The 25,228-nt window shown below is 43.9% G+C and overlaps 1 protein-coding gene across 1 annotated transcript in view; it reads right to left on the bottom strand.

Moving 5' to 3' along the window:
- eepd1 (endonuclease/exonuclease/phosphatase family domain containing 1) overlaps positions 1-22,019 on the bottom strand; it is a 31,531-nt gene extending 9,512 nt beyond the window's left edge. Inside the window, exons 1-2 of the mRNA XM_012879128.3 lie at positions 20,859-22,019; positions 3,885-3,936 (exon numbers count right to left, since the gene is read on the bottom strand). Of these exons, the coding sequence (XP_012734582.1) occupies positions 3,885-3,936; positions 20,859-21,706 (900 nt within the window). The 5' untranslated portion in view covers positions 21,707-22,019. The remainder of the gene's footprint in view (positions 1-3,884; positions 3,937-20,858) is intronic.
- Positions 22,020-25,228: the final 3,209 nt, after the last annotated feature.

The raw sequence follows: 25,228 nt of genomic DNA, 5'->3' as shown, positions 1-25,228 counted from the left end.
TTCACAGAGCTTAGTTGAACTAATCTAAAGCAAATAAACACATTAAAATTAGCCTCATCCATTTTCTGGGTGGAAAACAAAGATAATGTAGGATTGGAATTATTGTTGAGGTGCAAAATCCAAAAGATGGTTCTGTCAAGCAGCCGAGAACTACGAGTGAGCAGAACTCTGCCTCGTCTCAACTGTCAGAACAGAGGTAATAATTCCTGATGACTAAGCAGCTTTAGACTCTCAGGAGGAGGAAACCTGGAACAGGATTTTCCTTCAGGCATCATCTCCAGGGGCCGTTGAGCCTGTCGCTTACAGAAAGGTGAACCGCTTACGAGAATTATTTAGCCAAAACACAAAACAGCCTCATAATTCACCCTGAGAGTTCTGAAGTGCACACACAGCGAGCAGCCAGAGTCCTGGCAGAAGGCCCAGCATTCCCTTGGAGGTCTTGGAATATTTTACGGGGACCAGGATGGTTTTAGAAACGTTGAGGGCGCAGTGAGTCAGGCTGGCTTCACTTATTTTTTAACCCCTACAAATTCCATGAGATAAAACCCTGACAAAAGTGTAAAAAAGCTGCATATTACCTTGGCTAGCACCACCTTTTATGAAGGAAGGAAGCCATATTGGATTTATAGGTGAAGACTGATGAGAAGCCTCTGACTTTGAAGATGGGATTTCAACGTAAAAGGCCATTCTCTGGGATTGCTGTACAACAGAAAACGTGACTTTCAGGTTCTGGAATGAAGCAATTGTGCTAATAGTGTATATAATTCCCCCATCAGGTAACAAGCAGTAAAAGCAGACCAGAGGACGTGATGACATAAACCCTGTGCCTAAAGGTCCCACTTAAAGTGGTAATCTTAAAAAGTAGACGTATTTCCTCAAATTAACCCATTTCACTTCAGTGAACCCGTGCTTCTAATTGGACAGATGTGAACCAGACGGTCAACCCAAACGTGTTTCTGGAGGAGTCAAATGGGATTTTACTTAGCCAGCGAGCTAAGCTGAGAAAAATATCACCACTCTAAGTTTTGGTGGCAACATCTGGATCTTTAAGCGCTTGTACTAGTGGAGGAAACAACAGGGTTAGATTAAAGTAGCAGCATTTTATTTGGGTCCCGTCAAATGAGCCTGAGAACTTGCTCTGCTGATGAATACATAACATCCCACCAGAGAAACAATCGCAGTCACTTCCCCTTATAGAAGGCTACTAAATAGTTTATATTTATGTTATCAATCTGCAAACACTAAAAGTGTTTCTTATGCATTAATAAAGGGTGAGCACGTTTGAATTAGTTATAAAGTGTTTACAGATTAATTAATAATATATCTATAAACTATGTATTAGCTATCCATAAGGGGAGACTTATTGTAAAGTGTTACCAAAATTTAATTTTCTCACGAGAACAAAGCCTTTGCCTCAGGGAAAAGACCTATGCTTCTTGTCATCCCAGAACTTTAACTGTTCTGGGTTTCCCCTTTTTATATAACCTAATCATTGTCACGTCTACACAGCATTCAGTGGCCAAACATGAAGACGAGCCATGATGGTCCACAACAGGAGTGTCCGGTTTCTACACAATACAAACACAACTGTGTGTGTGTGTGTGTGTGTGTGTGTGTGTGTGTGTGTGTGTGTGTCCAGTAATTACATCAATTACTCTGCTGCTACTAATACTGTTGCCTATTTGCCTATGAGCAATAAAGAGGAAGACACCCAACCACAGGCAGAAGCTTACTGAGCAACCAAAACAACAGTCTAAAACAGCAACAATGTAAGTTGTGCATGTAGACATGTGACTGCAGCAAATGTAGCTTTAACATATTCTCTCTTTTTATACAACAGCACAGCTATATATTAATAATTGTGCAATATATTCCCTTTACTTCGTCTAAGTCATTCCACCAAATGATGCCATGAGCTGCTATGTGCATGCTTTACATGGCGCTGCAAACACACATCCGCTTTAAATTGTATTTGTCTATCAGGTCTTCCCTTCCCTCTTTATTCTTAAATAACCGTTTAATATTTGGAAACGTACTGTTTCTTGCTTTGGACATCACCTGTGAGGTTTTAAAGTGCAACAAATCCATAGATTTCATAACTTGCGATTTCAAAAATAAATTTGATTTGTCACAAGACATTACAAGTACATGAATATGGTGAAAAAAGTTCAATATTTTGTGACACTCATTTCTGAAAGCGAAAACTTGTTTATCATATAGATTTCATACATATAGATTGAAGTATTTCAGGCCTTACAATCTGGCGATTAATGGCTCACAGAACATTCAGTGTCTCTGAAATTAATATTACATAGTTTCTATCAATAAGGAGATTTTAAATAGAAATGTCAGGCTTCTGAAGGTTTGTTCATTTCTTTGCACTCCTTTCATGGTCAGGGCTCCTTGTGCCTGAATTACTGCCTCGATGCGGTGTGGTATGGTGGCTCTGACCCAGTGCTTCTGCTGAGGTGTGATGGGAGGACCGTCTTCCATCTGCGTCCCCCTGATTGTGTGGCCCACTGACCCAGACAGAGAGAGGCTCAGGAAACCTTTGCAGGTGCTCGTTTGTATGAGTTCACTCTAATGAGAAAACTATTAAAACATAATAATCTGGTATAATAGAGCAGAAACAAACCCAATTTACATGTCTTTTTTTCTAAATAAACTGGATACTAACTCAGACCTGTGTGCCATATGCAGGTAAACCTTTTGAGCAGGAGCGGTGGAGGGTGGCGGGAGTGAAAAGTCCTCTATGTGGGCTAAAGCTCGTCCAGAGGTAAGTCGTCCCCGCCCTGCCTCCCTTCCATGCTCCAAAATACTCTGCTGCTGACCTACTTCCCCTTCCACCGAGCTCTCGTTTCACAGCCAAGGTTCCACTCAGTGGTCGGGGCAGAGAGTGACATTTACAGTGTGCAATGATGTGTGGAGGTTTACGGCGGACATGTGATGCTGCTAAAACCGGCCTTTTAAGCTCTTAACATTTTATGGAGGCAGCAACGTTTGCGCAATAATGCAGACAACCTAGATCTTTGTTCCGTACGAGGAGAACATGATGTGACTGTACAGCATTCAGGCCTTCAGCCTCAGACACATCATTACGCTAAAGTAATACTGCTTCAGTGTAATGGGGGGGGGGGGGGGGGGGGTTAATGGACTGGACAGCAGTTCAGATTACCCAGCTTTCCTGGAGTCCCTGGATGGTGTCCTGGAATGGGAACCATCTGAGGATTCTAGGCTAGCTGTTGCCTGGACGGCTGTGGTTGGGTAGAACGGGCTCCCCGATCTGAACATAGGTGGTGTTCGATGTTTCGTCTGGATGAGGAGGAGTTCACAGAGGAGTCAGCTGAGGCGGTTCAGACATCGGATCAGGATGCTCCCAGGGCACCTCCCTTTGGAGGTTTTCTGGGCTCACCCCATCGGGAGGAAACCCTGGGAAAGACCCAGAACTCACTGGAAGGAAAATAAATCCTGTTTGGCCTGAGGATGTCACGGGGGAGAGAGGGATGTTCCCTGCTGGACCTGTTCCCCTGTGACCAGATCTCAGATAAGTGGAAGAGGATGGATGGATGGATGGATGGATGGATGGATGGATGGATGGATGGATGGATGGATGGATGGATGAATGGATGGATGGAGCTGCACTAAAAGCAAACTGCTTAAGAGCAAACTGTTTATGAAATCCAAGCCGACTTGTAGCTAATCTCAATGTAGTTCCAACGCAGCAGGTTCTTAGTCAATCCGTTTTTCTGTGTTAGCCTGTAGTCCACCGGGGACCACAGGCTAATTTAGCAACAAAAGAAGTGAAATATTTCCCTCAGAGGTAAGTTATTTGATTCACACCAACCATCCCCCTTAGAACCGTTTGGACCTGGGGTTTACCGTACCTTATCCAGAGCCTCCCGGTCCAGTAGGTCCTGTACCGCCAATATCTTGATGCTGCAATGAGACAAAGAAGGAACAACATTTACATTCATATAATGTAATTCTAACATACAAAAACCTATAATTCAATGAGAAGTTTTCAAAGCCACCTAATATTTTGTCCAGCAGTCAGTGGTTTTCCTCAAGTGGTGACAGTGGTAGGATGGATGCAGTGTACGATCCCTGGATTTATTTAAATTAGGGATTATTTGATGAAAAGTTAATGTAAAGAATGCATCCAAGACAGACAAATCTGATTTCTTCTTTCCTGTTTAACTGAGTTCAGACTCAAAGCGTTCATGTTTTGTGTCTGCAATACATCAATAAGCAGCATGGGCCATGTTTAAATTGAGAAAAAAATTCCATAAAGCTTAGAAGCATAAGCAGGTTTACACCAGTGGGATTGTACTTTAGTCATTTAAAAGGTTGAAAGCATTCTCTCAGACCACAGAGGCCTACATTTACTGGTAGAGCTACCTGTACAGGTAACATCTCCTTCTCTCCTGTGTCTCTGTTTCTGACTCTTCAGATGAGGAACCCTCTAAATAATGAGTGACAATGAATGAGGAACACTCAGTATACATGCATCCGTGAAATTTTTAAGGGAACTATTTGGTGCTGAAGCTGTAATTTCCACAAACATATTCCTGCAAACAGCCATAAAAATGTTGCTCGTCTATATTTAAAGGAGCATAGCATAAGTTCCAGGGGCTTTGCAGATGACTGCCCCCTCTGGTGACAAGTGAAAATGACACCAGTGTTGTGCAGATAAATAAAAGAAGAGGGAAAGCATCTGCTGCTGTGACTGCACAGGTCTTTTGTTTAGATGTGTTCTGAGGTAAGAAAGTAATAAATATTGAAGCTCGTGTTCTCATTAGCGAGAGAACACGGAATTTGGCCAAAATCACTCTCTCTTGAACTGACTAATGGAGCCTATAGAGGCAACTGCGGTAAATAGGGGATAACTCATTTTACATGCCGGGCAATTGCACCTTAAACTGAAAATTAATCTAAAAACACTTACTTTTAATGCCAAGATATCCACGTTCTGACTTTGTTAGGACATTCTAGAAAGATCAGCCACAGATTCTGGTAATTAAACCTGATTCCCAAAGTGATTACCAGCCTCTTTTCTTGGTTTGTCGAAGGAGAGCAGAGTAAATCTGATGGAGCAGTGCCCTTCTTAATTCAAGGCGGCAGCACATTATTGGACTCCAGGGGAAGAGACTTTACAGCCCAATAAACCTTTATCTGTTTGCAATTGGAATCATTTTCCAAACCAACAGTCAGCAGAATAACAAGCAGTAAATTTCTAAGTGGCACTCGATCTTTTCCTGCAACTTCCTTCAGCCACGGAGAGGGGAAGTGCTTGGGATGCAATTACTGATGAAGGGACAAACACTCCTCTGCGTGGCATTTGGTTTTACTACCTTAACAAATTGCCTTCAAAGATGAGGAGAAAAATGGGATCCGGTGATGATCTTGGAATCAAGGATATTAGTTCTGCTACCACTCCAGGAAACTGAGTTGGCTGCACAAGGTGACGACAGCTGAACTGCATTCACCTCTCAGCAACTAATCTGAAATTTAGAAAATCATGTTGCATAAGGAGCTGTTCTCTTGGTGAAACACTGCCTCTAATCCCAAGCATGGCTTACACACACACACACACACACACACACACACACACACACACACACACACACACACACACACACACACACACACACACACACACACACACACACACACACACGTAACAGGATCCAGCGGTTCCACTCAGACCAGAGACCAAATCTAGCACAATGAGACATGAGGGGATTGGTTTTCTCCTGTAGGACCAGACAGAAGCTGCCCAGAACATAACAGGCCACTGATCGCCATGACGCTTTAGTTTTCTGAGGTCTCAGCCATATGACTACACCCACTGTTGTAGGAGAAACAACTAAATACCCAAATAGATCTTTTCCTCCCTCAGACTGGCAGCTGTAGTCAGCTGACCTGCTGTATAGACCAATTCATGCGTGACGTCAGCGCTACATCCAGGTCACGCTGGTAGGCAGAAACAGTACTGTTCTCGTCTACTACATGACAAAACGGGTGATTTAGAGCGTGCTTTTAGTTCGTTTATTTTTGGAATCTAAACAATGCCTACGACTTGTTGTGCTCCCGGTTGCACACAGAGGCATTCCAAATCGTCGGATGTACGTTTCTGTCGTTTACCGAAGGAGGAAGGACGAAGAAAGAAATGGATATTTTCAATGAAAAGAGCGCAGGCAGACACTCCCAATGGACTGGGGGAGCCATCATACTACGACAGAATTTGCAGTCTACACTTCATCTCCTGTAAATACAACTTAATTCTGCACTAGTCATTGTTCTACTTAAATAATGATATAAAAAAATAGGATATATACTTAAGTCAATACGTAAATGTTCGTTTCGTAATAATATACGTACATGTACAATGTATGCAAACCCTCTGGCATGAGTCTGTGAACAGGATTAATAGGACAAAAACACCAAAATAATCCTTTCTGAACAATGTTTTTTGTTTTAACCTACTGGGTGGGTCTTCCTCTCTGCTGAGGCGCTGTGTGTCCGACTCCACTTTCTGCTGTTACACAAACATGTCTGAACATCCATCCATCCATTTTCTGACCCGCTTAATCCCTCATGGGGTCGCGGGGGTTGCTGGTGCCTATGTCCCGATATAAAATAATTGTAGCCGTCCAGTGGTTTCATGGCTTTCATGCTCTCTCGTGTGTAGTGGCGTGTTTATAAGGCAGCTGTATATGTCGCCGTACGGAACACTTGGCCAGCATTTCACAGACTCGCTCCGTCCCTTCAGGCTTTTGCTGTGTGGATCTGGCAATCTGATACCATCAACCATCAACTTACTCTTATAACGATCTTGTGATACGTTATCTAAAGAAGAAAAATACGTGGAGAACTCGTCGTTTCCTTTGTTTGCGTCCGCCATTGTGTTAGCCTTTTGGCTACCAGTCCGGCGGGCATGCGCGAAAAACCCGCATCAAAACAATAACAATGAACTGGTCTATTCCTCTCTGTCTGTGAGCTCTGCTGGAACTTTAAGTGATTTTAAATCGCTTTTTTTTTTTTACTTTTTTTAACTCCAGAGATTTAAAAAATCTCCTTTTGTCCTTGATGCCTTTTATTGCTGATTTTATTGATAATATTGTTAACTATGCATTTCATTGCTAATAACTTCTTCTTCTTCTGACATTGTTTTTAGTTTTTATTCACCTCTGCAGCATAATAATTATTTGAGGAACACACTGGTATGAAGAAAACAACTGCAAAACAGCTGCTGTAAAACGTCTTCATCAATAAATGCACCAATAAGGCAGGACGAACAACGGAAGTTTGTGCAAAATGCTGCTATATACAGTATGACCGTTTAGCCAAGAGGAGATGGGTTCAGGGATGCATCAGCTGGGATTCTTGTAGCGGTATATGAGCAGGTATGTTTAGATGGATGGATGACATCAAGCAGCAGGAACAGGGAAGCTGGTCAGAGGTGATTGGAAGATGGATGGAACTAAATCCAGAACCATCCTGACAGAAAACATGTTAGAGGCTGCGGAAGAGCTGAGATCGGGGTGGAGGATCCCCTTCCAGCAGGACCACCACCCTGAACATACAGCCACAGCTATAAGGGAAGGGTTTAGATCAACCCATATTAGAATGGCCTAGTCAAAGTCTAGACTCACCAGACCCAAATCCAAGCCAGAATCTGTCTACAGATATTCTCTATCCGATCTGCATCCTTCCAGTCCACGTTTATGCACTAGCTTGTCTTGGTCTATCATTCCAAAACCAGATAAATTTCAATAATGTTGGATCAGTATTTACTTTAATGTTTTATATCCCAGCTATTAAATCTGACACTGTACTAATGATGAACTATTAACTCATCTTTATCTTCCAAGCAGGAGATTGGAGATCCACCCGTCTTACTCCGTTGTCAAAATCACATTAGTGTTACATTTTTATTAAAAATAAGCATGGGAAAACAATCAGCCAAATAAAACAGCAATAGAGAAATGAAGGAAACGTCATGGAGACAATTGACACTAGTCAACAACTCTGTTGCATCTAGTCTAATCGCCCCATTGCTCCACATTCAACAGCCAATGACGACAACAACGGAGCAATACAACTGTCTGCAGATGACGGAACGTTGTTTCTCTGTAACTTAATCTCTTCTGTCTAAGTGTCCACCAGGATAGTCCGTTCTTCTTTTCAGACTGCTGATCAGCCTCAGAGTTCTGAAATATAAGGTTGCTGAGATGACCAGAAGAAACTCAAACGGTGCCTCTGTAATCAGAGCGATCAAAGGCTGTGATAAAGAAGTATTAATGTTGGCCCGGAGTCAAAGGCAGCCCCGCATGAGCTGGCCTGATGTACAGCCGTGTCATCAGGACATGGATGCCGAGTCAGTGATACCGCTGCTGGAATATATACCTTCACCCTGTTCAGAGGTCAACACAATTAGCTTTGTCTAAAGGGGAAAAAACCCAACCCTGGAAACAGTCAAAGTAAGCAGGAATACCCTCAAGGGCAAAACAACACACAGCAAAACCTTGTGACTGCACGGAAGACCCACAGGAAGTTGACTTATCTGTAGTGTTGCTCTGACAACACAGATCACAGCTAATGTCACATCTGTTGGTGCTACCCAGACGTAAACACAGCGCTATAAAGCCAAATTAAATGTGTGCTCGAGCACACGTCAGATTACGGCAGGACTGAGGGCAAACACAAGGTTGCATAATCAATGAGATGATTATGAGATCCTCCCTGAGGAGAGCCGAGCTCCTGTCCCTACATGCAACATTTCTGTGTAGCCATAAGCTAGGCGGCGCTGGCATCCACGCTACGCATTAATCTGTTTGGAGAAGCTGCATGATAGGGATGAAGGTTGTTCCTCTTTCAAAGATCCTCTTCTGCATCAGTGACAGGTCAATTTCTGACTAAAATGCTCAATTGCAGGAGAAATAAAATAGAAATGAGACAAAACTGTGTGTGTGTGTGTGTGTGTGTGTGTGTGTGTGTGTGTGTGTGTGTGTGTGTGTGTGTGTGTGTGTGTGTTTGCTCTTTGTTTTGGTGACCTAATTTGAATCTTAATCAGGTTTGGGTTAGGCTGGATGCAGTGAATGGGAACCAGAACAATGTCCCGATGAGGACAGCTATACAAGCCTGTGGTTCAGTTCCATCTTCAGGCCCCGCTCTGATATAACCAAGAACCTCGTTAAAAGACCGTATAAGGCCCAACCGCTGATGAAAAACACTACTGATATCTATTGTGACAGCTGTCCCAACTGTCACACAGAGGCAGGAAGGGTAATGGGTTTCTGTTCTTCCTTAATATTACTTTACATATTGATTTGAGTAGTTTAGATTCTTATCTTTAAAATTGTTTGCATTAGTCTGACTCTTTAGTTAACTATTTGCAGTGCACACATTTAGTTAACTTTGTTTGTCAGTTGTCTTGTATTATTTGTCAAATGCAACAAATTAATTTCTTCTTTTGAGTTACCAGTTTCCTCTGGACCTGCTGCTGAAATCATGCAGATGAGCTCCAGCTGATGTCCTTATATGGCTGTCAAGCTTCCTCAGCGGGTCGTTCCATTTGTTGGGCAGGGGAAGGGCGAATTTGGCCTTTAGTTTATTTAATTTTACCATTTCTTTAATGTTTCTTCTTCTTGTAACTTAGTTCAATGCTAATATTTATTCAATTTAAAGATGTAGTAATGTGCAGACCAGTATTTGTTTAAGTTCTTGCGTGTTTAATTACCGCCGTGTGTGAGTTAGCAGTGATCTGATCAGCCACTATTTAAGTCCCCCTCATGTCTCGTTTGTTAGGTCAGTTTTGTGCTTGAGTTCTTTGTGTTACTACCTGAGTTGTAGTTTGTTATGTTGACCTCAGTTTTTGGGCCCCAATTTATCATTTTTGAACATTTTTTGTAATAAATTAAGAATATATTTTGAAATGTTTCAACATTTCTTTGGCTGGTCTATGGAAAACCTTCACATCTATGCTAGCACTTAGAAATGTGCATTAGCCTGGAAGCCTGTTCAGAAGGTGAGATTAGATCCTACGAGCGTGGTGGTATGATCCGTCCGATGGTAACCAGTGAGGCCTTTATTCTCAACATTGCTACCCAAAGCATCTTTGGAACAAGTGATCAGGTCTTTACCCTCTTTATGATAATGACTCCTTCACTGCCACTCCATCGGTTCGGCCACCTTTCTCTCTGTCTGGATGATTAAAATCTAGCTGCACTAATCAGAGTTTGGAACTTAATGTGAGTGCCTGCACAAGAGGAAAATATGCTTAAGTTGGCTTTGTTTAATAAAAGAAAATAGGGCTGGGAGCCCTTTACTGGCCAGAATGCCTCCAGCTTGGCGGGGCTTGCTGGGCAATGCTCCTAACTCAATGTCCACCCACAATAAAACGCTCTGCCAGTGAAGATTTCTGAATAAGCACCCAACAGTTGACATCAGCTCAGCAGAGTGTCTCCGGCGCGACCTCAGCACCCGCGCAGGAGATGGAAGGGAGGCCGTGAAATGCCCTGCAGGAGTCCTGGAGAAGTGCCAGGGCTAATGGACTGCTTGTTTTTCTGTTTCTGCTCTCTGGTGAATCTGTGATATGATTAAAGAAATGTGTCCTGCCTCCACCTGTCATCCTGCCTGTCTGTCTCACAGCCCTCCCCACCCCACGTAATATTAGCTAGCGCCATTCAAATTATTGAGACATGCAGAATCTGGAATATAGAGCATTAAACCCTGGAAGAGGCTCTAGTCTTCACAATCAAGTGTTTCCTACCTTTAATTACAACACATTCTATATATAGAATTTTTGAACATATTTTGTTTGTTTAGTCATTGACTTAATAGAGAAATTAGGCAAAGTCATTCTTGTCTGATGAGGTGTGAGCACACTTATAAACCACTGAAACAGTGGGGCTAACTTTGCGCAGGCTGCTGGGTCTGTTAGGGTTTGATCAGAGATGCTCTCCACAAAGCTTCGCTGATATCGGCAGTCCAAAGGGTCACTTTCAGCGTTGATTATTCAACATGGAATCAAGGTTCATTTGAAATAAGCCGTTTCTGTGTTCAGCTCTCAACAGCATCTCGTTCAAGCACACAGAAACTTGCCCTAAATCTTTACGAACTGACCCATCCAGGGCATACACCACCTCTCGCCCACTAACAAATGGATAGTGGCACCAACTGATCGCCCAATGGCTACCATGTTTTTTTTAAATATTGATTTTCAATACAAACAATTGCTCTGTAAGAACTTTTTCTTCTTACAGAGTAAAAAAACAACAACATTTCCAACAGAATTCCTCTTGAGAACAACTTCAGTCTGTAAAAACGGCAAACTTGTTGTACCGGGTCAAGCATTCCACTCCACAGGGAACGTAGCATTCTGTCTCCTGCTCATTAACTACAAGAGCTGGAAGTAAACCCTTTCCATCTGAGTGTAATTATGGTGCACCAGTTGTGCTGTTGTAAGTGGGAGGACCTTGATGGCATTACTGCCTTACCTTCACGTGTGCAGGTAACGCTGTGTTTGGGGACAAAAAGAGTTTTGCTACGTCAAACGTGACCTAATAATTCAGCAACACATAGCTGCAGACTCTCAGCCACCTTTTTACCAGGACAGCCTGTGCTCCCTTCCAGTTCCCACGTGACCAAAGAATCCCAGTCTTGGCTTCTCCTAGTCCACACTCGGAAAAGACCTTCAGTTTAGAATGGAGGGACTTTTAAAGTAACAATAAGTAATGACACCTAGTGGTTAAAATCTGAATAACACATACACAATGCCTTTCACAGACACCCGCCTTTCACTCAGCGGTTTGTTGTTGCAGTGAATTTTTACTTCCACAGGACAGGTATATGATGTTGTACTCTGTTCTATTTCTGGTCCACTTCTCTTATTGGTTTCCTTGTTAGCAGGCTGCTGCTCTTTTGCCAAGATAAAGTACCAAATGCTGCGCTCTGCTTTGGGAACCCTGGGAACTCTCTTATGATTGGTTCAGGAACCAGGAAGTAAACACAGGCTACACTCTGGACAAAAGTAGTTCCGGACCGTACCTCTAGGTTTGAAAGTAGATAAACTTGACTAAGACATTGTTGATGAAGAGGACCAATTGTTTATTGGAAATGTTACTTCCATCCTGGGTGAGACATGAGAATGATTTAGGTTGATTTTACAGTAAATATATTACTTATTGCTCCTTTAAATGCAGTGTGTGTTCAGGGCTAAAGGTAAGAGCAATCATACTGGAAGCAACCGTGGCAACACCTCATGTTGGACGCTTCCCTAAAGACTGCCAACTGGCTAACTTGATGTGTAGGTTAAAAGCTGTGCTTGGTTGCTCGCTTCAGAACATGGTACCACCAGGATATGGAGCATTTCTAGAGAAAAGGAGAGCTAACAAAAGCAGAATGACATATTTGGTAGCTCAAAACTGAAGACTATTGATGATACCCTGAAGAATTGAATTATAGAATCAGAGTTCAGCTTACATGCACCGGCAACTCAGCATTCTGGCATCCAGACATGGTGAAAACAACCAAACTGCAAAGCAGAATGGCAAAAAAGAGAACTGAAGTGACTTACATGTGGTATGGTTGCTGAAGTCGTTCACAAACCTCTGAGCTCCTGGGAGTTTTACACGCAATCATCTTTTAGGTTTACAGAGAACAGTTGTAATGGACCCAACAAGTCCTATCGACTTCTGTGGGTAGAGGAGAACTGGTTGATTTGTTTAAGGTGACACTAAGGTGACTGAAAAAGCAATATCATTTGCATTCAAATATCTTCAGATAGTTGCAAGATGCAACTCTTTAGTGAAGTGGTAGCGTTCCTGCTTGGGCTGTCAGGCCAGTGCCTGTGGATCTTTGCCTTGCTGGATTAAGTGTACCATTCCAATATCCTGCAATTATATATTCTCCTGGCAGGGATGGGAGCAACGGGAATAAATCTGGTTTCCAGAGTTTCCTTTTTTCACCTCCGGAATATCGCCAAAATTAGAAACATTCTGTCCAGGAGTGATGCTGAAAAACTAGTCCATGCATTTGTTACTTCAAGGCTGGACTATTGTAATTCTTTACTATCAGGAAGTCCACAAAATGCAGTTCAAAGCCTTCAGCTGATCCAAAATGCTGCAGCAAGAGTTCTGATGAAAATCACCAAGAGGGATCATATTTCTCCTGTTTTAGCTTCCCTTCATTGGCTTCCTGTTAAATCAAGAATAGAATTTAAAATTCTCCTTCTAACGTATAAAGCCCTTAATAATCAAGCTCCATCATATATCAGAGCTCTGATTACCCCGTATGTTCCTAACAGAGCACTTCGCTCTCAGACTGCAGGTCTGCTGGTGGTTCCTAGAGTCTCTAAAAGTAGAATGGGAGGCAGATCCTTTAGCTATCAGGCTCCTCTCCTGTGGAACCAACTCCCAGTTTTGGTTCGTGAGGCAGACACCCTATCTATTTTTAAGACTAATGTTAAAACTTTCCTTTTTGACAAAGCTTATAGTTAGAGTGGCTCATACCCTGAGCTATCTCTATAGTTGTGCTGTGATAGGCCTAGGCTGCTGGAGGACATCAGGGTCTAATTTTCTCACTCTACTGATTTCTACTGTTCTTCAGTCTACTGTTCTCCAGTTTTGCATTGTATTACATTGAAATGACTGTCGTAATTTCAGCTTTTAACTTTTGCTCTCTCTCTTTTTCTTCATAGTAGGTACACCTGGTCTGGCGTTCTGTTAACTGTGACATCATCCAGAGAAGACGGCTCACCCGCTACTACCATCTAATGTAGAACAGATTACTAGATCAATGTGTGCTTCTGTGCTTTTTTGTTTCTCTTGTTGTGTCTCTGCTCTGTCTTCTGTAACCCCAGTCGGTCGAGGCAGATGACCGTTCATACTGAGCCCGGTTCTGCCGGAGGTTTTTTTTCCCGTTAATGGGTGGTTTTTCTTCCCACTGTCGCTTCATGCTTGCTCAGTATGAGGGATTGCAGCAAAGCCATGGACAATGCAGATGACTCTTCCTGTGGCTCTACGCTTCCCCAGGAGTGAATGCTGCTTGTCGGGACTTTGATGCAATCAACTGGTTTCCTTATATAGGACATTTTTGACCAATCTGTATAATCTGACCAAATCTGTATAATATGATTGAACTTGACTTTGTAAAGTGCCTTGAGATGACATGTTTCATGATTTGGCGCTATATAAATAAAAAAAATTTGAAAAAATTGAAATGTAGGAAAAATTGGGGCAGACCTGAATTTGGACTGTAGATATTGGCCAGAGTTCAGCCAACTTAGAGTAAGATCCAATCAAGAGCCTCTCAAATCTTTCTAATCATGTTAGAACCTTGAAATGGCCAGAGTCATGGATTAGAGTCATTACTCTCCTGGCTTGAGATGTGAATGATACTGCTGCCATACTCCCCTGTAGGCAGATAAACGACTACATGGGAACTGCATACTTGTATGTGCAGGTTCTGGTTGAGGACACCTTTTTTTCTCTCTAGCTGCCTTCATCACCAGAATCTTCTGCCTGTAACTGTGGGACTTGATCATTAAAGTTTGCGGCCGATCTGCTGTAGCCTGCTCCAGTCAGACTGTGTGCACCCTCTGCGGCTTCAGTGGGCATTCAGAGGAGCCAGGTCCAGTGCATCTGGCAGCCATTCCCCCAGGAATCGGCCCAGCTCTGTCCCCTACGCTCCTTCACGCACTTTAATCGAGCTCACATTGTTCAGCCAGGTCCTGGTTTCCATGGCGATACGATAACGTTGTCTTTTAGAGTTCTGTTTTTTTCTTCCCAACATCCGGACTGCCACACTCAGCGATGAGCGCTCGTCCTACACCATAGAAATCCATGTTTCCATTCGCCTCAGTCTTCCTATGTGACCAACCCGTCCTTTTATTTTCCTCAACAACATTCAAGATATCGTCTCACCGTGTTGAATACTCTGACTTTAGGTTACTTACTGCCAGCGGTATTTCTTCTTTAGCTTTCACAGTCTTGCCTTTAGTACCGTCAGTGCCCACTGGGGTGGCGCTAGTTGGCAAGTTGTTTTCACTTTGAGTCCCAAAGTTAATTACTTTTGCTTGCATCACAGTTCTTCCTTTATCTGTATTCATTTGACCAGTTTTCCATCTTTGGCTCGTTAGTCGTAGACCACAAATGTATCTAAATAAGCACTTTCTCCAGGATCGCAGCAGAGCCAGGGTGGACTTCACTCTCTAACTCACGGCCATATGGAAGTCCTGGTGTTATAATGTTGATTATCTTCTGCAATGCAGGTTACTTTGAAGCAGAGAGATACTATCAAGAACTGACTGATACAAAGTCATTTGATTAAATATCCTAACCCCAAATGAAAACCAACATATCAAAGAAAATCAATAAAAATGTCAATGCGGTTCTTCTAAACAATCAAGCCCCTCCATCTACTGGATGTGCACTCAGAAAAATGAACTGGGACAGTTGTCCACTTCATGTTAGCATTTCATTTCCAGTAAACACATAAAAAGAGTGTTTGTTAAGTAAAAAAAACAAATAACTATGTGTTTCTTACTAAAAAAACAAACTGATTTAACCCAGCAAACATCCTTTTGATGTGTTTACTGGAAGTGAAATGTTAAAATTAACTATCCCGGGTTACTTTTTTGAGTGTGCACAGACAGGTAGAATGGGAGTGATCAGAGGGCCAACATGTTGTGGCCCAGGGGAATCAGAAGAACAATCCAGTCAGGCCAGTTTTCCTCCAACTGGATCATTCTGGGTTACTGTGTTGTGTACACAATATGTGCATCCACTCAGAAAATGATATCTGTTCAGCTGAATTTGAGCCTCAGTGGAGGAAAGCCTAATAAAAAGAGAACTCATATTTCCGGGCACCAGACAGAAAGCAGAGCTGCGTTTAGGCGATGCACGTGTGTGAGGGCAGGAAAAGCAGCTGAAGCAGACGCAGATCTGATGATGTGATTAGACATGATTGAAAGGACAGAAGGTTGTCATCTCAGAACAACTGCTAATTCTAATGACTCCAGTGGCTGTAGTGGAAATGCTGGAGACTACTGGATCAGGAGGAGGTCCTGTCCAACAACAGATGGAAAAAGGGAAACGGTGACGATCTGATGGTTTGCTCCGTCTGGATTTCTGGACCTCACCTTGACCACAACGTCATGTCACAGCAGGCTCCTTTGCCTGACAAGCTGACTGTGATATCTATGGTGCCGTCTCCTTTCTCACACAGCCTCTCAGTGTTTACTTATACTGTCTGTGTGTGACGTCGGCCTTATCATCATCAGTCTTGCAGCCAAGGCCCGAAGTGTCCTAAAGACATAGCAACGCTGGGACCTTTGCTGCAACGACATAAAAAGGAAACCTAACCTTGAATAAACCAACAGCTTTTAACGTCAGCCTCTGTAGGTCAGAAGGGCCAACCTGTTCCAGCTCCAGGATCTACACTCAGATCTGAACCCTTTTCCTGATTCATGTGGAAAACACCAGGAGGAACCAGAAACCAGGTTCTAAGGGCAGATCTGACGGCGCAGATGATTACTGTCTGAACCAGTGGTCTCAGACGGTCCTCCAAGGCCGGGGTCCTGCAACTTTTACACCAGTAAATTTGAATTTGTCTGTCAGGATGCCTCTGAACCCTGGCCTAAACAGAGTGAGTGAAATCACACAGTGGGAAATTAACAGAGGTCAGATAAAAGTGGACAAAGAGCTTATATGCTTGACTGACACAGGGTAAGAACTTAGGGGACAACAGACCTTCTCATGAAGGTCCCCTGAAGACGTGTAGAGTGTTTGAATAGGATGTCAACATTAGTTCATCTTATTCAGGGTTTTAATTTCTCGAGTCGTGACTCTCCATCAATTTCTGGCTTTTGACTTCTATTAAAAACTGAGCCAAGGAAGAGGAGCAAGGATTGGATCACAAATACTGGATGGTTTGAGTTTAGCTTTACCCTGGTTTGTGGAAATTCGGCTTCTCTGTGTAGATTTGCCTCCAACTGTTATTTTTTCCCAGGATTGGATTAGATTTAGCACCATCCATCTTCCCATCAACTATGAACAACTTCCCTGTCCCTGCCGAGGAGATCCTCCCCACAGCATGATGCTGCCGCCACATCACTTAAAGGTGAGGAACGTGTCCAGAACTACGTGCAGCGTTGCTTTTCAAACGCACGTGGCATTTTGCATGTGGGCCAGAGTCTCCAATTTTAGTTTCATCTCACAAGAGCGCGTTTTTCTACAAACCTGCTTTTCCTCTTTCTCTTTTATTTCATCACTAATAATTGAGTGAAACTATCTGTGTGTATGCCACTGTCACATCCCGATTTCCCCACTGGGGGGCAAGGAATTCTTATCTGAAGTGAACCAGCCTGTAAACAGGACTAAGAACTGCTTTCCTCTTTTGTTATCTGATAGCTGTCCTATTGACAATTTCTCCCACATGAGCGGTGGATCCATGCAGCTCCTCCAGCTCCTAACAGTTTCTTTGCTTAATTATTTCCTTATGTGGCCGGGCATTTTGGATGGATGTCTTTGTAGGTTCTCATTCTAACACACCTCAGAGGCCTTCATAGAACAGCTGCATTTAAACCGGTACCTTCAGGTGGAGCTGGTTTAAATCCCACCAGAGAACATGGAAGTTTGTGGTTGTAATCTCGCATGTTCAATAAAAGGGACCATGTGGTTAACAATGGCCCTTAGAATAATATGGTAAAGTGCATCTAAAATTGTATTCATGGAAATTACAGTCAAATAAAAATCTGTAATGCTGGCCAGCATATTATTACAGCGCTGCTCTTCTGTAACTCATTTGTCCGTTTAGATTCTTTATTTCTGTGTGCAGAGCAGCATGATTTAGGGTGGAACGTTACAGTCTATAAAAATATAACTGAGAAAATGTCTGGCACGTGTCACCCAGCTGAACTGAAGGATTGTGGGTGCAGAGTCTGACGGGACAAAGAACTGTCACACTGACAAAGTCCACAAACCGAGTGAGCACAGAGGAGAGGTGCTCCGATGAGCTGGCAGCGAGAAGGGGGAAGACCTGACGACAGCAATAACTGCAATCTCTCTTAGTCAAGTAAGTCGCTGTCAGCACACGGCTATCCCTCCATCCACGTTTACCCCGCTCCTTGGAGCCAGGGCTTTCCCTTTCACTTCCCTCCAGCCCCGTATGTGAGAATGACTAACAGCCAGCTGATCGCTAACATCAGCAGCGCTGGCAGACTGCAGCGGCTGACAGCGGCTGACTGCGGAACGGCCGCTGAACGCGAGTTCACTGAACCTGGGTAGCTCTCTGTTTGTGCCTGGAGGAGAGCCAGGAAGAGCGGAAAGTCAGCCTGGATCTTGTGATTGCTTGCACAGTGGAAGCCATCACTGAGCAAACACACCGTATCTCCTATAGAGCCTCCCGCTGCTCCTCCAGAGGCTCCTCGTAACAATTAAATCAATAAAACCTTGGGAACCAGGATATGAGGGTGGTGGGTATAAAAGCTGGATGAGTGCGATAAAAGAATGCTTACAGGAGATAAGAGTTTCTTTTGTGTTAAGACGTACATCTTGTAAGCCAATAACACAGACAGGTATGGAGCAGTTATGGACGGTACCATAAACTGGACTCACTAACCCAATGGAATGCTAGGTGGAAGAGACAAAATTAGATATTTTGTTTGTTCATCTTCATAAACAGGCCTGTTCAACGGGGCAATGTGCTTTCTGTGAAGAGGTGAAAAAAAGCGATTCTCATTTGTCACAGACGGTGTGACTAGCTGGGTCTGAAGATGAAGTCTGGTAGTACAGCTGGAGCGGATGTGTTTCTGAGCACTGACACACAACCCATCCATCAGGTTGGTCTTTGCAAATGACCCTGAGATGCACCTACTGGATCACTTGCACTCACACATTTGCATGACTTTGAGTGACGTCCCATTTTAACTGCTAAGCTGGCCCGACCGCTGCAGCTCTAACATTGGAGCGTTCTGATGAAATCACTGGTGAGGTCAGACACCGATGTTGGACATGAAGGCCTAGTTCACAGTGTGGGGCTACAAATCTTCTAATTCATCCAAAAGCTTTTTAAACCAGGTTGAGGTCAGGACTGTGTGCAGGCCAGTCGAGTTCTTCTAAACTAACTCAACCAACGATGTGTAGAACAACAAGAGATCATCCCCAAACTACTCTGACACTAAGAAATGATCAACGTTCCATGTTTTGCCAAAGCATTAGTCCTAACTTGGCACAGATGACAAAACTCTCCTTCAGTAAAAGTCTGTGAGCAGCAGCATGTATCAGCTGTCATCCTGCATCACCACTCTGCTGAATTCTAACATGTTGCTGTTTTCTTTAGCAAACAGAGACTCTTCTCTGTCCCACATGATGTCCCAGAGGCACCTCAGGTACCATCTGTGTGTTCGGGTCCGCCATCACAGAGGGACAACAGCAGGAAACCAACTCTCCAAGCCTGGATGGCGGCACTAAACACGGTAAATCAAACAGCTGCAGGCCTTCCCTGACAGGTGTAACATTAAGATGTGTTTGATTGTGTGAGAACAAGTCTTGGTGACAGCCTCCCAAACAGGTTCTGGCTCAGCAGCCAGCCAGAACCCAGCACAGCTCCCAGCAGCGGGAGACGGGTCACACCCAGCAAACTGTGTTGGACTGGGTGGAGAAGGAGGAGAGGCTTTGTCACAGCCATGCTGGATGATAATGCAGGCCCTTTGATCTGAGCAGATCTGCCTGAATGGAACGTATCAACATAAAAAAAATGTGTTAAAAATGTTAGATGGCATGTCATTGTACCGTAAGAATGGACCCACCAGCGGCAGCTCCTGCTTCACAACACCGGCTCTGACCCAGGTAAACTGGTGCCTTCAGGTTGTTGTTTCACTGCAGCTGGACCCAGTCCAGTTTTAGCGCAGGAAAAAGTAACGTCCAGATAAACTAGGTGTAATAAAAGCCTGATTAGCTCTCAGCGGGGCGATAAAAGCAGCCCACGTTATTGTGGCCAAGAACCGTCTCGTCTTGGGAAGTTGACAGCTTGGCAGCGGCGCTGTGGGTGAGAGGACTGTTATTGCAGTCAAACACCAGAGGTGACATGGCAGCTACACGGTGCAGCCATGAATCTCTGATCAGAAGGGACCGATTCTCACGGCGCTAAGGAGGACTGGTACAAACGCCTCCTCTCTCAGAGGGCCAAGAGAAGCTGAATCAACGCAGGACGTGTTCCTACATAGGAAAACTATCTCCGCTTTAAGGTTGTGTCTGAGCTGGGAAGACTCCATGCAGGCACTGACCATATGTGAACAGAGCAGAGAGCAACAGAACAATAAGAAAACTACTCCCTGTTCATTCCCCATTCACTCTCTGAAACAAAGCGACGCTCCACAGAACGAAGCTCATCATTACTATTTGGATTCTTTCTCATTTCCTGAAAATGTTCTCATTTACCTAACTGATCGTTAGGACAGACTAATGAAACCTGTGTCCACTCACTCACACAAATTATCCCCACACCCCAAAATTCCTGGAGTTCACAGTTGACTAAAAGAACAAGGAGGTTATCGAGGGACGTTTTCCTCTCAGCTCAGTTAATCTTTACAGACTACTAACCAAATAAATAGCTACTGGAAAGATTAAAATCTATACAATTATTTCAGCACTGGACTAGTTAGCTGAAAACTTGCAAACTTGCAGCAGGTTGAACACTGATAAATCCGTTTTTTCTCTCATATTCCTATATTTGACCTAATTCCTAGTAAATACATATAAACTTTTTTCTGTCCATTAGTAAACGGCCTCAGACATCATTTTGTAATGAATTTTCTGATGAATTGAAGAGTCTGATCTCCAGTGGATACTCACTCATTCTCCAGCAGGGTCATGCACACCACCTCCCTGACCCCCGGGTTGTTGGCCTTCTCGCAGGAGCAGCCCTGCAGGCTCCACGTCGCCAGGCGCACCACGGGCTTCCCGTCCCGCAGCCCGAGCGGCGGCTCCACGTTCGCTCTCACCGAGATGATCTGCGCCGGCCCACCGGGAGGGAGGTCCAGCTCTTCGCTTTTCAGACTGAAAGAAGTGGGGCTCGGCTGGGACTTTGTGGTGCTGGTCAGTCCTCCGTTGGTGTTGGTGGAGGGCGCCCTGGAGCGCTCCACGTACACCTGAAAGCGGATTTTGTCCAGCAGGGAGCTGTTGATCTGCTGGACCCTCACCAAGTCCTCGATGCTCCTGAACGGCCCGTGCTCTGCCCTGTAGGCGATGATGTTCTTGACTATCTTCTCCGTCAGACCGCGGAGGCTCATGAGCTGCGCCGCGGTGGCCGTGTTGATGTTGATCCCGGTGCAGGGCGGATGGTCCAGGTCTTTGCGCAGCGACGACGGCGAATGCTGGGACGAGTTGGTCCTGGAGGAGACGCAGATCTCCAGCTTGATCGCCTCCAGCTTGGTGGCTCCGATGCCACTCACCAGCGCCAGGTCCTCCACCTTTTTGAAGCCGCCGATGCAGTCGCGGTACTCCACGATGTTCTGCGCAACCGTGCGGTTGACTCCCGGCAGAGTCATGAGCTCCTCCTCGGTGGCCGTGTTGATGTTGAGCCGCTCATGGCTGACCAGAATGTTGCTGAAATTGCACGCCGCGCTGAACTTGCGCTTGCCGCGGCTGAGGTCGGTGGGGTCCCTGGGGATGGAGCGGTGACAGCCCAGATTCCCCCCCATGCTTCCGGCGGGTCACCGGCGGACGGGTCCGGCGGGCAGAGTGGGAACAGGCAGGAGGAGAGCACCTGTGATGACAGCATGTACCCGCCACCACGGAGCGTCTGCGCACAGCCCGCTGACGCGCTGCTGTCTCTGCTGGAGCCCGTCTGCCTGTCCTGGCGCACAGATAGACTGGAAATCCAGAGCGGGCAGCAGACTTTGCCCCCTGTGTCCACACGCAGAAACCTTCTAACACGCACACGGCCGTCTGACAGCCAGGCATCAACTCCTCGGCGTCACGTCGCTCTCTCCCTCTGTTTCCGCTCGGCTCAAGCCAAGTCAGCCTCGGCGGGATGGCGCCCAGACCCGCTACAGCTGTGGAAGGGCGCAAAGATGAGAGCTTCGAAAAACAGTTTGCACATGTAGTCATTTTTAAATCTGAGCGTTTTGGATCAAATCTGTGGTTCACCGAAATTCACCAATAAGACTTTTATTTTGAAGTCAGGTTTTCTTCTCTTCCGCGAGATCAGCTGTAGGGGGCGTGGCTTCAGGTGTGACAACCAAACGCTCTCTGTCAGAGGAAGAGGGGTTTATATCATAAATGTAAATTAGATTTTGCTTATTGCGTCTAGATATGACTTTAATGCAGGCTAGAACATTGTTCTTTTGGTTGTATTTACATACCCAGCAATATATTTATATCTAATATTGCTAAGATAATAGTACATTAAGAGACATTGCACGGAAGGTAACTTTATCCAGGTGGATGTATTAAAAGGAGCTGTTAGATTATTTGAAATGGGGTTCCCTAAGTAGTATAGAAGCAGTCAATATCTTACCTGCTGTTTAGTTTTGTAATTACAGCTTCAGCGGGGCTAACAGAAAGCATACCCTTTCTCTCTTTCATGCAAGAAGCTGGAGTAAATTCTGGCCCACTCAGATATTTTGGACACAGTGAATAGCAGATGGTCAAGTAGAAATCATACAAGAAGATTTAGCACTCCATAATGTGAGCTAGAGGGATCATGTAAATGTCTAATAAAAGTTGCTCAAGAATGGAGCCTTGAGGAACCCCCCATTATCTTGGTTTGCTCAGATAAACAATTACCAAATGATAGAAAGTAGTCCCAGTCCTCCAAATAAGATCTTTGTAGCGCAGTCTCACACAGTCTCACACACTTTTGTAATGATCAATCAGAATGTTATGATCAGTGCTTTACGTGGGCCGGCACGCAACACTGGCACTTTTGTGCTGCGTGCTGAATGCTGCATACCAGGACCTTTTCCAGGTTTCCCCAGCACAGTACATATTGTTTTGGCCCTCAATGCTTGCTGTACGTTCAAGTGTTTCAGATGAGAGGGGAGAAGTGGAGGAAAACGATCACGGCTGTGATGTTGACCTGGCTCCAAAAGAGCTCAAAGAGGACCCAAACTGGAGCAGAAGTAATGACAGCAGCGCTCCGAACAGTCCTGCACTACACAAGGAAACGGACATCAGTCTCCGCTAGCTAGCAAGTCAACATAAACATAAAGCGGGATGAGCAGAGGCCAGACATTTGGTCAAATGATCAAGTGTAGTATGTTGCTGATGAGAGGGCTTAGGAAGCACCAAACCAGTCAAGCAAAGATGAACCCAAGACCTGGTGGAGCCCTTTCTATGTAAGTTGATAACTTAATGCTAATGTGATCACTGTTATCTTATTTTTAGACTTAGACTACTGTTTTGTAAATAATTATTAATATTTAATATTTGAACATTTTACTTTATGTGCAAAACCAGCTGATATGCCAATAATTCAAAGTACTAAAATTGGAACTTATGAATTCTAAATGACATTTTCCCTTATATTAACTAATGTTTTCTGCTTTTTTTGCTTTCTTTTCCTGCCTCTGCCATGTCCTATCCATATCTATCCCTGCTGTGTGGAGAGACAGCATGGATACAGCTTGTTTTTGTTGCCCTCCAGTCAACTCAACAAGTTCAGGTCTGATGACTTTTAGCATTTCACACATTTCATATTCAGTTCATGTTACCTGATGGATACATTTGATATTAAATATGTTTATGCAGAGACCCTCAGTATGGCTGATCAATATATTGGGTTTTTGAAGATGCTGAAACATTTTCAGATAAAATGTAAGTTAATACTGCATAAAGTGGCATGGGTTTGTTGAGACCAGGCTTAATACTCAGTAAACTAGATTTGATGAAAGACAACTGTAAGCTTATTGAAATCTTTGGGATGTATCACTACCTTATGTTTTTAAGGATCTTTTGTGTTATATCTTTTTCAGTTTTATTTTTTAAGTGAAGGTTAACACCATCAGGATTAAAGTTAATAAAAGTGGCTTCATGACACTATGAATTTGAGTTGTGTAATTGATTAAGAACTGGCTTTGTTCTATCGTGCTTTGTAATTTCCATACAGTAAGGCGGTTGATCTATACATCGATGGACAGACCTATATAAACATATTCCCCTTCTTTCTGTCCCATACTTGTATGACATTAAGCTGGGTACCGGTACTTATTTCACACACACACACACTCACTGGACACTCTATTTGGTGCACCTGTCCAACTGCTCGTTAATGCATATTTTAATCAGCCAATCAAACCGGTGTCAAACTGAGCATCAGACTGGGGAAGAAATGTGATTTAAGTGACTTTGAACACGGCATACTTGCTGGTGCTAAACGGACAGGTCTTAGTATTTCAGAAACTGCTGATCTACAGGGATTTTCACACACAACCATCTCTAGGGTTTACAAGAATTGCCCAAAAAAGAGAGAATATCCAGTGAGCGGCAGGATATACAACAGTAGAGCCCATGGTCATTAGAGCCCTCAGGGCAGTAACCCCAACTCTGTAGAAGTGGCTCCAACAGATACCTGGAGAAACATCAGACATCTCAGCCCAGAAGAGCGCTATCTCAGGAACAACTAAGATCCTAAGGAAAACCCCTCAAGCGCGCAGGCCTCTGGTAGAGGACCCGAGCTTGAAAGATGGAGAGCCACCCAACCTGCTCAGGAGTGTGAGGGGTGGGTGAGAGTTCAGTATATGTGTGTGTGTGTGTGTGTGTGTGTGTGTGTGTATTTTTTTCTTTGAAGCACAATGTTAAGAAATTGGAGAGACAATGGTGGTTACACATCTAAAAGAATCCTACCTAATCTGGAGAAACAGTCTACTGTTGTATAAAAAGACCCTTTGCGGAGTTAGAGCAGCATATTTTGCATCATTAATAGAGAAAAATAAAAGTAATCCCAGGTTTCTTTTTAGTACAGTTGCCAAACTTACACGGAGTCAGAGCTCTGGTGATCCATCCATTCCCGTAGGTCTCAGCAGTAATGACTTTATGGAATTCTTTATAAATACATATAAAAAATATATACAATTATTGGCATCCTCCCAAACATCTTTACTTTGTCCTCAGTAAGTGAAGCAGTGTTTGATACATCTTTAGAACTTGACTAGTGTTTGGACCATTTAGATGCAATAGAGCATTATGAGTTATCTAAGATTTCAACTTCATCTAAACCTTCA

The sequence above is a fragment of the Fundulus heteroclitus genome, chromosome 13 (assembly GCF_011125445.2).
Source record: "Fundulus heteroclitus isolate FHET01 chromosome 13, MU-UCD_Fhet_4.1, whole genome shotgun sequence".
In the NCBI taxonomy this organism is placed as follows: Eukaryota; Metazoa; Chordata; class Actinopteri; order Cyprinodontiformes; family Fundulidae; genus Fundulus; species Fundulus heteroclitus.
Note: the sequence above shows the minus strand (reverse complement) of the source record. Positions and strands in the feature narration are given on the sequence as shown.